The following is a 16,700-nucleotide window of genomic DNA, read 5'->3' as shown; positions in this document are numbered from 1 at the left end:
CAAGGACTTAGAAATTGAGCTGGAAGGAAGAAAGGGGACCATCCAACTCCCCTCAGTGCTAAGGACCCAGGCCACTTAAAAGCAGGCAAAAAATAATCCAAGCAGTGCAACCAGGCTAACAGGAAGACTGACCTGGGGATGTGTATAAAGCCCCTTTCATACTCAAATTTTCTATTTTCTGTTAATAAAAATATCTCAATATCTTGAGAGCAGAACTTAAATTTTTGAGACTCATCTGCCTACAATCCATCTCCCAACCTTTGACATGACTCTAAATTGTTTGGAGATTCTGAAATTAAATAATGAATGATTTCTTTGAAAGAATGGAAATAGAAAAAAATATTAATGGGTTACAATTCTACTCTTCTCCCTACACACCAAGTCCCATGGCCTTCAATGTGCAATAGTGAGTGAGGAAATTCTAAACAAATTGTTAACACATTACTTTTCATATATTTTAACAATTCGTTTTGAAGTTCATCTTTTCCTTTGCTATGGGTGATGCAACCTTGACATTTATTTAAGAGGAAACGATGAAAATGTACAGGCCAAAAATATTTTTCAGCTCTGATCAGGTTGGGAATTTGATATTTGATTTCTGATACTGCCTTTTTCGTAAATTGTAAATTGTAACTCAAATTTAAGTAAAGCTGGTGTCAGTGGGGCTTTTTTTTTTGTAGTTTTCAAGATTTTACAGCCTCTAAAAGAGCATAATTTCCAATTTTAAGACATCTCAATGGCTTTCACCTAATTGCATTTGTTTGCTTGTTAGTGTGTTTAACTATAATTGTTTCAGAATTAATTCTAGAAAAGATGTGATATTACAGAATGTAGTACTAACCAGAATGGACTGTGAAAACTTTGTTCTTCATATGTTCATTTTATCATACTTAGAAGAACAGGCCCTTCCACGTTTGTTTGTTTTTTTACTGTAGTTGTTCTGGTAACTTATTGCTAGGTAACAGATTATCCCATGTTTACTGATACAAAATTAGAATCATTTTATTTATGCTCACAGATTCTGTGGGTTAGTTATTCAGACAGGAAAGGTGGGGAGTTTGTCTCCACTCCAAGATATCTGGGACCTCAGTTGGAAAGAAGAATGGCTGGTATCCCTTAAGTGACTGGGAACTGGAGTCATCTGCCGGCTTCTGCGCTCACATTCTGACCACTGGGCTAGGATGGCTCAAAGGCTGGGCTCAGCTAAAACTGTTGACCGGAGTACCTAAATAGGACCCTCCATGTGACTTGGGCTTCTCCGAGCACAGCACATGGGTTCTTATAGGGAATATCCCAAAAGAGGGAATACAGACAGCAAAGTCCCAAGAGAATAAGGCAGAAGCTTCAGAGTCATTTATGACCTGGCATCCGAAGTCACGTAGCATCACGTCTGCCATTAATCAACATGGTCACAAGCCCACCTAGCTTCCAGATGAAGGTACGAAGACTCCACCTTCTTTATAGAAGGAGTGTCAAAGAACGTGGAGCCATGTTTTAAAACCATCACTGTAGAATGGACTTGTAGACATGGTACAGGGGAAGGGGAGGCTGGGACTAATTGAGAGAGTAGCATTGACATATATACACTACCATATGGAAAATAGATAGCTAGTGGGAAGCCACTGTATAGCACAGGGAGATCAGCTCGGTGCTTTGTGACCACCTAGAGGCGTGGGATGGGGAGGGTGAGAGGGAGGCTCTAGAGGGAGGGGATATGTGTATACATATAGCTGATTCACTCTGTGTACAGCAGAAGCTAACACAACATTGTAAAACAATTATAATCCAATAAAGATGTAAAAAAATCATAAAAAGAAGTGATTAATGGGATGCTTTCCATAAGTACTCTTCCTTATTTGTGATTCCTCACCTCTAAAGCAACAGTACACATTTTCAATATGGCTGATCAGTGTTAAAAATGCCTATATAACCAGGTGTTGACCTTAGAATGCTTTGGGTTGCAAGTGACAGAAACCCTGACTCAAACTGGCATCAATTAACAAAACTGAAACTTTCAGCAGTAAGGCAGGCAACCAGTTAAGAGAGGGTTGGCTTAGTGGCTTAGCAGTACTGAAAAGCCACTTCTCTGCCTTATTTCATGACTCTTAGTGTTGACTTGATCCTACATCTAGTTCCTTCATGAAGAAAGTCTTGCTGGCGTGAGCAGTTATTCCCATGCTCAACTGTATGCTCAAGCAGAGAGATAAAAAGAGCTTTTCCTCCCCTTCTACTTTACAGAGTCCTGAGCCTCACTCAGCTGGAACAGCATAGGTCACTTACTTAACCCTGAAACAATTTCTGAGGTCAAAGTCAAGTTCTGATTGGCTTAGATTTAGATGCTCATCCCTGAACTAGCCCTGATTTCAAAGGGGATGGAATTATACCACTTGACTTCATAATGGGGGTGTGATTGATCCCTGTAAATGTTGTGCCTGCTACCCACTGGGAAATAGCTGGAATAGGTGATGGGAAGGCGGCTGTAATGTCTATTTCATCTTGGAACATTCTCTGACAACATGAAATCATTTGACCGTGAGGTGATGGAGCTATTGCCTTGGCCTCATTAGCATCATAGTTCAGTGAGCCGAGAGTTCATGGTCCCATTCCTGTTCACTGGTCAGCACCCTGCCTTTGAGTCAGGCCAATGTCATATTTAGAGCTGCCATTGTTAAAGAAATCCCATTTGACAAAACAAGGAAAAAATAGCTACTAAAAAAGTGACTCTGAACTAACTTGGCTGTTCTCTCCCAGCAAGGAGTGGTGGGAGAACAGTCACTGCCTTTCTGAATGTTTGGGATCATGTGTGTGCACCTGTGTCTGTGTGAGAGAATATTTCTTACTTTGGATAAATTCGGACTTTTGATTGAGAAAGTAGGCTTTCTATCTGAGGCTATGAACTCTTCTCGAGAACTGTGAATGTCTTCCTCTGTTTTTCAGAGCTGACGCAGAACTGAATAATGTAGACTCTTCTGCCAAGACTTTTATTCATTGTTTTCCACTGCAGGTCGATGCAGCATGACGGGGTTATCGACCTCACTTTGCTGTTGAGAAAATAGGGACAGAGGGTTAAACAGCTTGCTATGACCACATGTCGAAGCAGGGACGGAGTTGGCATTAGTAATCGTTTTCCTGGAATCTTGGCCCGGTGCTTTCTTTACAAAGAGTTATGAAAGTTCCAAACGGAGAAAGAGAACAGGTCATAAAATACAAGCACTTTGGAACCCATCACCCAGTCTCAGAAATTTTGTGAGAAACAAATATTTGTAGACATAGTGGAAACCCCCTTGGTACCCTTTTTGGTTCCCACCCCTCACCTTCCCTTCTCTGAGAAAATCAGTATCCTGAATTTGGTATTTAACGTTCTCATACGTATTTTTCCTCTGTATGTGTGTATCCATAAAAAATATGGTACAGGTTTGCACATTTAACTTTATATTATTGCTGTTATCTTGTATGAATCATTTTTTTTTTTTGCTCAGCATATTTTTTAGTATATATCCATGCTCATACATCTAGCATGTTTATTCATTCTACCTATTATATAATATTCTATGTCATAAATATATATACATATGTATGACAGATTATCTCTACCATCATTTAGATTTTTGCTGCTGTTTAATATCATAAGCAATAATGTAGTGTACATTCTTTTACCTTTTACCTTCTGATTACTTTCATGAACCCCCCTGGAAAAACAGAATACTTTTATGGAGATAAGCATAGAGATTCAATTGCTCTGTCTAAGTTCGGTCCTAGAGTAATGCAGGAGTGAGTACCAGAAGCAAGACTTGTTGGCCATATTTACATTTGAAGAAACTCATTCTAAATCTAAAACGGTTACTGAGCAGAACCTTACGGGGGCCTTCCCAAGACAGACCCCTCCCCCATATCCTCTGATTTAGCTCCTCTCTGAAGTACCCAGATAACAGTATCTGATGCACATTTCCTGAGTTGTTTTACAAATGCTAAAACCGCCACCAAATGGAAGAAGTTACCTACTTGATGACCATGAGCAGGTAGCCCCCCAGACCTACCGGCACCTAAGGGTTGATAATATTAACCCCTGTGACACTGCCCTGTTACATCACCATCAACCAATCAGAGAATTGTGCACGAGCTGATCACATACCCTGGGACTCCACTCCCTCACCTTGTCTTTACAAATGCTTTGCTGAAGTCCATCAGGGAGTTTGGGCTTTTTGGGCACTAGGTAACCAGGACTCCTTGCTTGTTGCCCTGCAGTAAACACTGCACTTTCCTTCACTACAACCCGGTGTCAGTAGATTAGCTTTACTGCTTATGGGTGGGCAGACCCAAGTTTGGTTCAGTAACAAAACCAATCCATGTTCTGTGTATACCATGATTTAAAGTTGCTATATCAGGATCTATCATTATATCTTGAAATCTCACCTATTTAGTCATTACTAATGCTACTTCTTTCCAGAACCAGACCTGAATTTCTGTGGCCTGCAGGATTTTTGTCAGGCTGAAAAAAAAATGGCAGCAATCAGAGTGATGGACTGAATAAATGAAGTTTTATCATTACAGAAATAGAAACAGTGGCTTGAAAATTTTAAGAACATCAATTGACTTCCTTCTAAAAAGCATGCCATGGGGAGAAGGGGTGAAATTTCTATGGGATATCATTTCTGTGTATCTGAAAGTACTATCTTTATGTAGATAAAAATGAGCAAAGGATGGCCATTTGTTTGACTTATTTTAGGAACATTGTAGTCTGTTTAAAATGGCTGATTTTAAAATCTCCATGTCAACTATGAAACTAAATTATTTTGAAAAATTATTATGCTTTGTTCTGAATCCTCAGAATTCTGAAGAAACTGGTCCATTGTGTTAATACTGGAATTATTTTTTTGTATCAGCAGCCAACTGTGAAGACACTAATACAGATTTGAGGGAAATTACTGGCATAGGACTTGGGAGACTGGATTTTTGACTTGACCGTCTGACTATGAACCTTGTGAAAAAGTCACCTAAGCATCTTGGACATGGGGTTGCCCTAAATCAGTGCTTTGCAAGTTTTTTATGTTGACCCTATATAGGTGTTAAATCAGTTTAGTGGGTTGGGGCCAACATTCAAAAGAAAGCAAGATGGAATAGAACAAAATATATTCAGGGTGCAGTGAACGCACTCAGGGTAAATATTATTGCATAAAATTTTTGTTACAAAGGGATGAGTGTGCATAACTGCTATGGGACATTGTATAAAGTAAACTTCTTCTGTATTGCTTTTAAAAATATTTGAAAGTCATCTTTACCAGGTGATTTTAAAAACAGTCTCGGGGACCTCTCAGATATGGTTATGTCCATAATTAAAATTCACCAGGTGCTCCCATCTTTAGGAGGAAGCCCAGATATCCCAAAATAGCAGAAAAGACTCTTCATAATTCTTGCCCTCTAGGACATGGTGAACTACAAGCTTCCTGTTTCCATAGTACTTCCTCGTATGTCCATGCCTTTGCTGACGTTTTTCTCTTGGCCTCAAATACTCTCTGTAGACACAAAGCATTACCTTTACTAGAAACCTTTCCATACTCAACTATTCTTCATTGAATTGGCCACTCCTTTTCTTAGGTCCCTATTATCATTTTTACTGTCTTGTGTCATAGCCCACGGTACACTTGACTGCAGTTAATAATGGTGTAAAAATTCTATCCCACCCTACCAGACCATGGAAATTTGGAGGTCAGGTCTTTGTGTCATAAGAATTTGGGGTTTTTTTTTTCCTTTTCTTATACATATGTACTCTGTTTTCCCTTGCTCTTAAAATAACTGTATTATTTTAAAACAATACATATTTATTGTGTCTCAAATGACATAAAAAGGCAGTTGAGGAAGGGATAGATTGGGAGTTTGGGATTGACATGTACACACTGTTATATTTAAAACAGATAACCAACAAGGACCTACTGTATAGCACAGGGAACTCTGCTCAGTATTTTGTAATAACCTAAATGGGAAAAGAATTTGAAAAAGAATAGATACACATACATGTATAACTGCATTACTTTGCCGTATACCTGAAACCAACATGACATTGTTAATCAACTATACTCCAATATTAAATAAAAAATTATTTAAAAGGCAGTTGGAAAATCACCCTAAATCCCATAACCCGAAAGGAGCGCTGTTAACATCTAAACCGATGTCCTGCTCTGCCTGCGTTCACATAGAGAGAGAGGTAAGCATGCACACAAGTGCAGGCACACACACCCAATGTTACACCAATAAATTCATTTATTAATATGACCAGTTTTTCCTTTCAACAATGTCAAGGACACTTTCTCTGTCAATGATATACCTGTACACAATTTTAAATTGCTGCTTGTTATTCTAAGTCATGGACTGTTTTGGGTTTTGTTTTCGTTGCCATTTATCAACATTAAGGGCAGTGATGGCAGATCTGACTTATTCCTTGTGTGCTAAAGGTATCAATTAGAAGGCACCATTATTGTCCTTACTTTCTTCAATTAGCTGTAGAGTCCTGAGCTGGCTTTGCAACTCTCTTCAAGGCATTATACGTTATGCCTCCTTCCCTTTATCCTTGGGCTGTGTCCTGTTAAAATCTCTGTGTATCAGAGTCTCCTACCTAGCAAAGCAATGTCTTTAGGGAAAGCTTCTCTTTCATTGGGACTTTTCTGGTAGTCAAGTGGTTAAGGCTCCACGCCTCCAATGGAGGGGGCATGGGTTCGATCCCTGGTCGGGGAACTAAGATCCTACATGGTGCGCAGTGTGGCCAAAAAAAAAAAAAAAAAAAAAAAAAAAAATCGTCTCTAGTTACACGGTAAAAATTTGACGTTTAACAGTTTTCCCATTTAGGAACTAATAAAGTAGAATCATGCATATATTTATATGAATATTTTGAATCTCATCTCCCTAAAACAAGGTATGAATCTGGATTGTACCTGACCTTCCTCTATTCTGTGGACAGGAAATTCAAGATGATATATAATTGTTTTCAATGCTCAGTTCCATTTTACCAACCACTTCCATTCTTTGGTAGATATAGATTGCTAGTACAGTTCTTTAGGATATTTCCTCTACTCTCTGGAGCTAAAGTTAAGAGCTACGCAGATATTTTATTCTAATAAAATGAAACATCTGGTACAATTTTGGAAAGTGCCACAAGCTTCATTATGATTAAAGCTTATTTGTGTCATTTTTGTGTGTGTGTGTGATCTGATTCAGGAGCAGATCATCTATTTCTTCAATGTAACTGGATAGCCTAGGTATAGTCCATGTTGTTCTTATGTATTTTCTCCTGTTTTTAGCCTCAATTAAAGCTCTCAGGAGTTCTTCATCCATCAGTTTGTGGCTTCCACAGTAGAGTGTATTTTCATACTGTACAGTACTAACCCAACCACTCTCTTAGACTTTTTGTTTCCATCTGTATATTCTAATCTTGAATCCTATCTCACTGAGTCTCAGGAATACTGGTGTCATAGTGTGCATTGCCTTAGGTTTTAATATAAACCATATGCCATGGATTACCCATGCTCTAGTTATGAGTGTGTAGAGATCTGAGCAATCAGTCACTTCTTGCTCCCTTCCCAATTATCTCATATAATTAACTATCGCCTCTTGCGTTGTTCCTCTTTCCATCCATACTTGTGCTCCTTAGTAGCACTTGTTCTCAAACAGGATAGACTTTGCCCCCAAGGAGCATTTGGCAATAGCTGGAGATATTTTTGATTGTCACAATGGGAAGGGTACTACTGGCTTCTAAATGGTAGAGGTCAGGGATGCTAGTGAACATCCCACAATGCAGAATATAGGCCCACTCCCTACAACCAAGTGTCAGCCAGTCCGAAATGTCAATATTGCCTAGTTTGAGGAATCTTGCTGTGTAGAAACTGACTTCATGTGTTTTGGTTGAACTTTCCAATTCCACCTCTGAGATGTTCAGTTTGATATAGTCTCATGATTCAGACTAGCTGCTCAGTAGCCCAAAATGGAAGGTTGTATCTCACGTTTCATCCTCATTCCTATACTTTGGTTGAAGTGAGGCAGCCTTTGTTATTAAAAACAGTTCCCTTCTTGGTGAGTGTTATATCACCCATTGACATTACCCCAGTTACACACAATAGGGAATGAGGGAAACTGAGGCATATTTCTAAGTAGAAGAATAAAACCGGAAGGATTAATAAGTATGATTATCCTCAGATACTCTGTGCTCCAAATGGCATTTGTTGTTATGGAAATTACATTTGCAAATATATTAAGGAAAGCTCCATGGGCAGCTTAATACTAATACGGTTTCCTTTTTTTTCCCTCCTTTTTTGTTTTTCAGACATTTCATATTTTCAAGAACAAAATGATTTAAAAGGATTACTAGAAAATCTCCATCAAAATATTCAAGCCAAAAAGAGGAAGAATGTAGAAATCATGTGGCTGGCTGCAACGGTAGGCACTCTCCTGTCAAATGGTATTGCCTGTCACCGTGATGATCAGAAAGCATTATCGGGTATCTGCTATGTAGGGTCCAACCTCTGCACTTTGGGCTACCAGATGTCATTCTCCATTATCCAGGAGATTAGGCATCTAGTCTATCAACAAACAAGAACACAAGATAGAGGAAGATGTATTCAACGAGAAAGAATCTTACTCATTGGCTTTTCTTATAAATTCGGGATGTGTTTGAGGCTAAAATCAAGGGTCTGTGATTTTCTTGATATTGCATGTTGCAATGTCCATAGCCCATGTAAGTCAGGGTTTTGAAGTGCTGCTCTAGAGACATACGGTTTCAACAGAAAGTGGTTATTAGATCTCTGACTCACAGCCTCAGTAAGGCTCCTGGACATATTGTTTTGTTAATGAGCTTGTAAATGCGTTTGTCAATTTAGATATTGGCATAGAATTTATTACTGATGTATTGCTCTTAGGGTAATGAGCTATATTTTGTATGCTTCTTTCTCATTTAATGGCACCCTCAGGGTAGAAGATCTGCCTGCTTCCCCCCCCCCCCCACCAGGTCTCTACAAGGTTGAGGGAGAAAATCATGCCTATAGTTTTTAAGCTCTTATCTGGCAACCGTTTAGGTATAGCTCACATGAGTTTTGTTAAACATTCAGACCCCGAGATCCTTTCACTAGGAAGGGATCTTTTCATCAGGAAAGGCACACATTGGAGATCTTTTTGATGAACGCCATGTTTGAACTTACTGCACAGGATTGCTTGTGTAATTTGGAGTTCAGTGTAACAGATCTTCTCACATGTGCTATTCATTCTCTATCAATAGCATTTAAAACAAAGCCTTTCCCCCTGCTGCCAGCGCTTCAATTATAATCTAATATTACTTACTCTCTTCTGGGAAAAAGGAATGGATAATTTACCGTGAGTTCATAAAATAATTTACCAAGAGCAAGGCAGAGGAAAGCTGCTTTAGTTTCCCTTCATGCCCTCTTGGAGCCCCAGGGAAGAACATCAAAGGTAACAACAGTATGAAACGTTGCTTTCAGGCAGCTCATTTACACTGGTCCCATTTAGCATCATACTACATTACATGAAGGTTGTTTTTAATAGTTCTTTCTCCTGTGTCTGCTCTATATACCTTCAAAGACTACTATGGTTGCTAATTCTCACGAAAATTTCACAAAGACAGGTCGTAAGTTATTTTTGCTATATAACTAATGACATGATAGCACAAAAGTAGTTTGATCATTTCCCAAGGCCATCTGACAACTTAGGAACATATACATATGTCATTATACACATATCGTGCAGTCATGTAAATTGACAAATGAAGGATGCACAGGTAGAACCACAAACGTATATTTTCTCTAGTACATGTAGTTTTCTCATTTGAATATATTAAAATAACTTCCATAAATCCTACGTTTCTGAAATTTTTTTTGAAATGTATATACCAACCAAATATGGCTTACTCACAACTTACCATTGAATTCATGAATGGCTGATTACTTGCCTTGATAAATATACAGCACCCATAGTGTGCAAATTTGGCATTCTGTAGGAATATTGACTTTATTATTAATAGCATGTCTATAGAGTGATACATGAGTTTCAATATGCTCTTTGTAAACCAGGGACCTTGGTATTACTCTTAAAGAAATACAGAAATTCCCTTTGACATTTTCCAAAAAGTTTTTATTTCTGTCTCTGTTTTATTATCCTCTCTTCTTTAAAACAATTAATGAAATACTGCTTTTGTTAATGTTTTACATTCTAATTGAAAAATGTAAAGCTATTTGGTTTTATCTTGAATGAATTTTAAAAAATGAAAATGAGAATTTAAAAAGACCAAATACCAAATTAAGCTAATGTTAAATTAAGCTCATATAGTTCAGAAGAATTGTGAAATACAGAAACCAAGACCCAACCTGTCTGCTTTGATGGAATTGCCCCAGCTTCTTTTTTTTTTAATAAATTTATTTATTTTATTATTTTATTTTATTTTATTTTATTTTTGGCTGCGTTGGGTCTTCATTGCTGCACGTGGTCTTTTCTCTGGTTGCGGCGAGCGGGGACTGCTCTTCGTTGCGGTGCGCAGGCTTCTTCTCATTGTGGTGGCTTCTCTTGTTGCAGAGCATGGGCTCTAGGTGCATAGGCTTCAGTAGTTGTGGCACATGGGCTCAGTAGTTGTGGCTTATGGGCTCTAGAGCACAGGCTCAGTAGTTGTGGCACACGGGCTTAGTTGCTCCGCAGCATGTGGGATCTTCCCGGACCAGGCAGTGAACCCGTGTCCCCTGCATTGGCAGGCGGATTCTTAACCACTGCGCCACCAGGGAAGCCCGCCCCAGATTCCTCTTGATTTTAAATTTGTAACATGAAATATCCTTAGTAGGATAGTTGCATACAGTTGTGACAATGCACTTTAAAGAATATTCATTCCTTTTAAAAATCACCTCTCATAAGTGACCATTGAGGTCTGTATTTTGTTACTATAAATATAGTCAAGCCTTTGTTATTTTATATTAAAATTTTTGAAATACTATTTATTTAAATGCGTTAGTGTTTTCTACAAGAAAAAAAAAGATTATATGTTGAAATCATGCTCTCACATTTCTCTAGTCACTTACATTGGAGATAGTGAGAAAGTACCTAAGGGCTAATAAGGACTTGTAAATCCTAAGCTAAGTATCCGAATCACAATTAAATCATGATAAAAACCCTTGATAAACTGTATTATTATATCCTCTCTTCAAATCAGGCAACTGTTAAGGCCTCCTCAATGGCAGATAATAAAGCAGGCCTGTATTTCATCAGAGTAGATGTATCTTAAGTGCATGTTGACTAACGTTGTTGATGCATTACCATGGACTAGGGAAGAGAAAAGAATGGAGTGATTCACCTGTTAACCGTAAAGCAATGAGACCATAAATTATTGCTACTTACAGATTCTTCTCCTGGCTTACATCAGAGTAACAACAAGAAAGAATTAATAGAGAGAAACAGAACAGGACAGAAGTTAAAGACTTGGTCCTTGTTAGGTAGACTTATATCAGCATCCTGGCTCTGCTCTGTTGTGCATAAGTCACCTTACCTATCTAAACCTCAATTTCCTCATCTGTAAAATGAGATTAATATACCTTCCTCCAGGGTTCATGTGCAGTTAAATTAAAAGAGCAAATCTATATGAAATTTATTAGCATTGTACCTGGTGCACAGTAGATATGCAATTACAGTGGCCACTTTTGGTGGTCTTATTAGTTGCATTGATGAGTGGTTTCCTTATCGGTTGCACTTGGCACCATGTGGATGTTTGAAATCTCGTAACATCCAGCAGAGATTAGTAAAGGTTATTTTAAATATATAGTAAGAAGGTATTAGCTATGTAAGGTTCAAATCAAGTGGCTGATCCAGGAAATATAGATTATTTTTTTCCCCTTCACTATTAAGATGTTGCTTCTGAGCTGTGATTATCATTATCCCCTGCAGCTTAGATCCCCTCTCAGAGAGCTTTGCTGCCTCTGCTGGATATTTACCATCTTATATGCCTTCAACAGCCCTACACCTCATGTACAAAGAGCTAAATAAATTAAATCTATTCCACCAGCTTTTGAAATGAAAAGGTACTATTTTCCCATTCCATAGGCAGATTGAACCAGTTAACTTTCATAAATTAACATAAATTTGGTGGGTTTAGACTAGAAGTGTCTAGAGGACTCTGACACTTTAGAGTAATCTGCAGATGAACAATAAACTGTGTATATGTCTGTTACAGATTTGTCGCAAGCTAAATGGCATTCGTTTCACCTGTTGTAAAAGTGCCAAAGACAGGACGTCGATGTCAGTGACGCTTGAACAATGCTCAATCTTGAGGGATGAACACCAGTTACACAAGGACTTCTTTATCCGAGCGCTGGATTGTATGAGAAGGTATCCCATATGTCTTCCACTTTCTTTCTTTTTTAAAACAAAATTTTATTGAAGTATAGTTGATTTACAATATTTGTTAATTTCTGCTGTACAGCGAAGTGATTTAGTTATACATATATATTCTTTTTTATATTCCTTTTCATTTTCGTTTATCACGGGATGTTGCATACAGTTCCCTGTGCTATATAATAGGACCTCATTGCTTCTTTTAGGTCATTTTAAGGTTTGGATTTGTTTTCTTTTTCCAAATATGTGTTTTACTGGAGGACTAAACATTTAGTTACTTCACTGCATTTCCATGGCTTAGAGCTGATGACATGAGAGATAACATAATTTTAAGTGAATACTCATTTTAGGCAATAAAAAAAAATGTGGCCAGATTTTGATCATCTGAATGGAGGATATATTTCATTAATACATTTAGACCTAAATTGAAGGGCTCCGGTCCTTTCACATATAACACTTGAAGAGCACAGTCGCTTTTCATACAAGTCGTTATGTGTATGCACAAAATAAAACTAAGTCGTTATGCAAACAAAGCAACTATCCAAAAAGTGGCAACTAACAGGTGATCTTCCCATGGGTTGCAGGGTCTTCCTGTCTTTAACCTCCTTCCTAAAATTATTTTCACATCACTCATCATAAAGACGGGATTACACGGATCCTTTAAGACTGAGAATTAATATGGTTACTCTGCTGACATTTAAAATGTTCTGCCTGAAGTCATGTATCTTGATTCATTTCCGCAGTAATTAAATCTAAAGTCTAAGCCATAATGGGAAGGAAAAAGTGCCTCATTCACAACATCTGTCAGCGAGGACATAACGTTAATTAAAAACTTTAGCGAACTTGTCTCTTTGCCACAAAGACCGACTCAGAAGCACAACAGGAAACATGGGACAGGCTCCCTGATCCCAGAAAGGAATGTCATGTGATGCTGTGAGAGGGCTGCTTCTTATCTGGCATGTCATTAGCTCCCCTTTTCTTTTAACTGCTACCGTCTTTCCATGGTGAGAGTGATGCTTGTCTGCGCTCCTTCTATGCTGTATGTTTTCCCCGCTAATGAGAGGGTTCTGAAGTCCTCTCTTTTACCCCATTTCATGTCTCTTGGCATTTTCGTTGTTCGGTGGAGTTCTACCATAATTTTTGGATAAATGTATGAGGATATCTTCAAGGCCTGACATGAGCATCTCAGCCGTACGAAACATGTTTGGTTGTCATTAAAGACTTTTTTCAATAATAATCTCTCAACACTCACAGGGAAGGTTCAGAATCTGAGTATAAAATCTTCTAATGTGCATTTAAAAAGTACAGATGTCACTATGGATGGAACAAAGATGCCAGGTGAGGAGGGCAGAGCACATGATTTTACAGGCCAGAAATCCTAGAGGGCTAAAATGATTCAACCAGCATAAAGTATCTGGAAGGTGAAACTGTTACTTGTTTATTTAAGGTAAGGGTAAGAGAGGACCCTTAAATTAGAAAGGTAATTTTTTCCAATCCGTAAATAAAGGGCATATCTGTCATATATATGTTGAACTATAAAACTACATATTTTAGAATAGCATAAAGGTTGTATGGACCTGACATTATATATACAACACATTTGCTAATGACATAACATTTATGAGGATTTAGTTTGGGATTGTGAAATAAAAGTAAGGCACTAGAAATGTAATCCCAAAATACTAAAGATCTTAACTTCCATATCCCCACTACTCTAGTGAAATTTCAAATCTGCCAAATCTATCCTTTGGTTTTGTGTCTATGTGAGGGCTGCATGAGAGTGTGAGGGCTTGTCCATGTGTGTGTATGCGTGCGTGTGTGTGTTCGTGCGTGCATGTGTTTAAGGGAAATAGATGTGTTATTGTCTTGAATAACTGATGTCCTTTCCCTCTTTGGGTACTGTCTTACATCACGAGCCCATAGGTTTGTAAGCTCTGGCCACAGGGCAGAGTAGATGAGAGGATGCGGCTTCGGAGTCAGCTGACCTGAGTTTGAATCCAGGTCACGTGCCACTTAGCAGCCAAGAGGAAGTTAATCTCATCCTGCCTCTCAGTGCCTGAGGCAAGTTAGTCAACCTCTTGGTGCCTCAGTCTTCTCTTGTGTAAAAATAGACATGCTAATAATAGTAGCCCTTCTTAGGAATGTCTCCAGGATTAAATGAATTGATACGTGTAAAGTGATTAGATCAACGTTTGAGACACAGTGCTCACTCTACGATATTTGTTAATAAAATGAATGTCAAAGGTCATGATCTTCCTGAGACAATCAGGTCTAGGCAATTATGAGCCTCGTATTTTTTTTGAATATATTATGACATACGGTTTGACTCCAATACCATATATTAAAATCTTGTAAATAAGCTTTCAAATGCAATGTTTTATCTATTTAAGAAAATAAGCTCTTTAAATACCACTTTGAAACTGTGCGTGTGTTTACAAATGCTGTGCTAATTATGGATGGATTGCATTCATTAAAGTAAGCCTGGATAGGTTTCTTATAAGTATTTTTTATGTTAATGTGTATTATTGTATGCCCTTACGAATAATCATAGAATTTGAGATCAAGGAGTCACCTTAAAAATTTAGTCAAACCTGCTTCACCTTATGAATAATGAAACTGAGCTCTACAGAGTGTTTCAGCAAAGACTACTCAGAAAATACTAGAGCCAGCACTAAAACACAGATGCCTTAGTTACATTTTTTATCCTGTGCTATACAGTAGCACCTTGTTATTTTCCTTAGTTGTTTTTTTTTTTCCTTTTTTTATAAATTTTATTTATTTATTTTTTATACAACAGTTTCTTATTAGTTATCTGTTTTATACATATTAGTGTATATATGTCAATCCCATAATTATTTGGTTATGTATTTGACTACTTCACATCTGTTGGTTAAAATAGTATGTAAGTCATATGAGTCATAAGAACCATGTACTTTTAGAAACTGGAGACTGTGTGCAAGACCAGAGTGGTCTGCGCAAATCCTGAGACCTTGAAGAACAAACTCTAGTTCTAGAATGTTAACTCTTTACTTTCTACCTTATCTGTCATGTTCACTATTGTGTCTGGGCATTTGAGCACAGTGTCTGGTCCAGAATGAAATAAATATAAATAGTGGTTGAATAAACAAAGAACAGTCCAAATAGGAATTCATTCTGCTGCCTTCTGTTTTTCAGAACCGTGTAGCAACTTTTTCATCTGTTTTTAAAATTGTATTTTCAATTATGTTCTGAGATAGTAGTTCAGTTCTTACTTTTATGTCTAAGCCTTGTTTCCTAGGGTTGCACTTGGGTCTCTGTAGTTCAGTGGTCAGTCAGTGATTAGCCAGAAGTTGTGCTCAAACATTTCAATCCAGGAAGGCTTTCAACCTCTGCTGATATGTCTGTGTATGGACTGGGAAACATGTTCAAATTCAGGAGTTTTCATATCCATCCTGCCTTTTCTTTCCACCAGGCCCTATTAGGTCCTACTGGTCAACCCAGGATGTGTGGAAATTGATCAAAGCCCTCCATGGTTCTCTCATGTCCAGGATCTCATTTCCCATTACATTCATGGCTAGTCCACTGGTCTGGGGAGTGGCCCAAGTGGGAGTGCAGGCTCAGGCCAGCTGTGAGGTTGGCAGTCAGCATTTGTTTGCCTCCAAGGACGCTAATGCTTCGGACAGTGCCTGGGAGTAGGCTTTTCTACTCTTCACTTCCAATGCACTTAGACCCTGGGGCAGCAAAGTTGCCAGTTTCCATGGCAGCCTCTCCCTGGTAGAGGTTTAGCTGAGAGGGGCGGGGTGGGAGCAGCCCCAGGCAGAAAGACCACAGACTCGCCCTCTTCTTACCTGCCAGTCAGCAGTTTTCCAAGAAGAAACTCTTTTCCACTTGTTGCTTGTCTTTGGCTGATTATTAGGGTCCTGAAACGGTTGGTTTTGACAATATCTTTCAGTGTCATGGTTTTGGGAGGAGGAAGAGGATTTGCAGAGCTCTTTGCTCTGCCATCTGTTGGACAGTCCCAGCCTCCAGACAGTGGCTGCTTCTGGGACATTAAAAAACTACGTATATTTGGACCCTGTGCAGTTTATCATTGAGGTGGATTCAGGGATCCAGAATTTTTAAGAACTTTACAAATATTCCAGGACACAACCCTGGATTAAAAAAAGAAAAAAAAAAAAAGCTAGTGTTTTAAAGGAGTTTGATTTTTATGTTTTTAAATGTATTAAAGTTTTTTATTTTATTTGACATCAGTTGCAGTTTATTTTATCTTTGAATTATTCTAACCACCTTTCAGGCTATTTACTCTGGATATTTTTAAAAGTTCACCGGGGTTATAATATCAATGTTGTTTCTGT

General features: G+C 38.3%; 1 protein-coding gene across 7 annotated transcripts in view; it reads left to right on the top strand.

Annotated features, from left to right (window-relative positions):
* INPP4B (inositol polyphosphate-4-phosphatase type II B) overlaps positions 1-16,700 on the top strand; it is a 606,964-nt gene that overhangs the window by 552,956 nt on the left and 37,308 nt on the right. For all 7 annotated transcript variants that reach the window (XM_068542548.1, XM_068542545.1, XM_068542547.1 and 4 more), the window contains 2 exons: positions 8,312-8,424; positions 12,206-12,360. In XM_068542548.1, coding sequence (XP_068398649.1) covers positions 8,312-8,424; positions 12,206-12,360 — 268 coding nt within the window. The remainder of the gene's footprint in view (positions 1-8,311; positions 8,425-12,205; positions 12,361-16,700) is intronic.

The sequence above is a fragment of the Eschrichtius robustus genome, chromosome 4 (assembly GCF_028021215.1).
Source record: "Eschrichtius robustus isolate mEscRob2 chromosome 4, mEscRob2.pri, whole genome shotgun sequence".
In the NCBI taxonomy this organism is placed as follows: domain Eukaryota; kingdom Metazoa; phylum Chordata; class Mammalia; order Artiodactyla; family Eschrichtiidae; genus Eschrichtius; species Eschrichtius robustus.
This window is presented reverse-complemented; position numbering and strand designations above follow the sequence as displayed.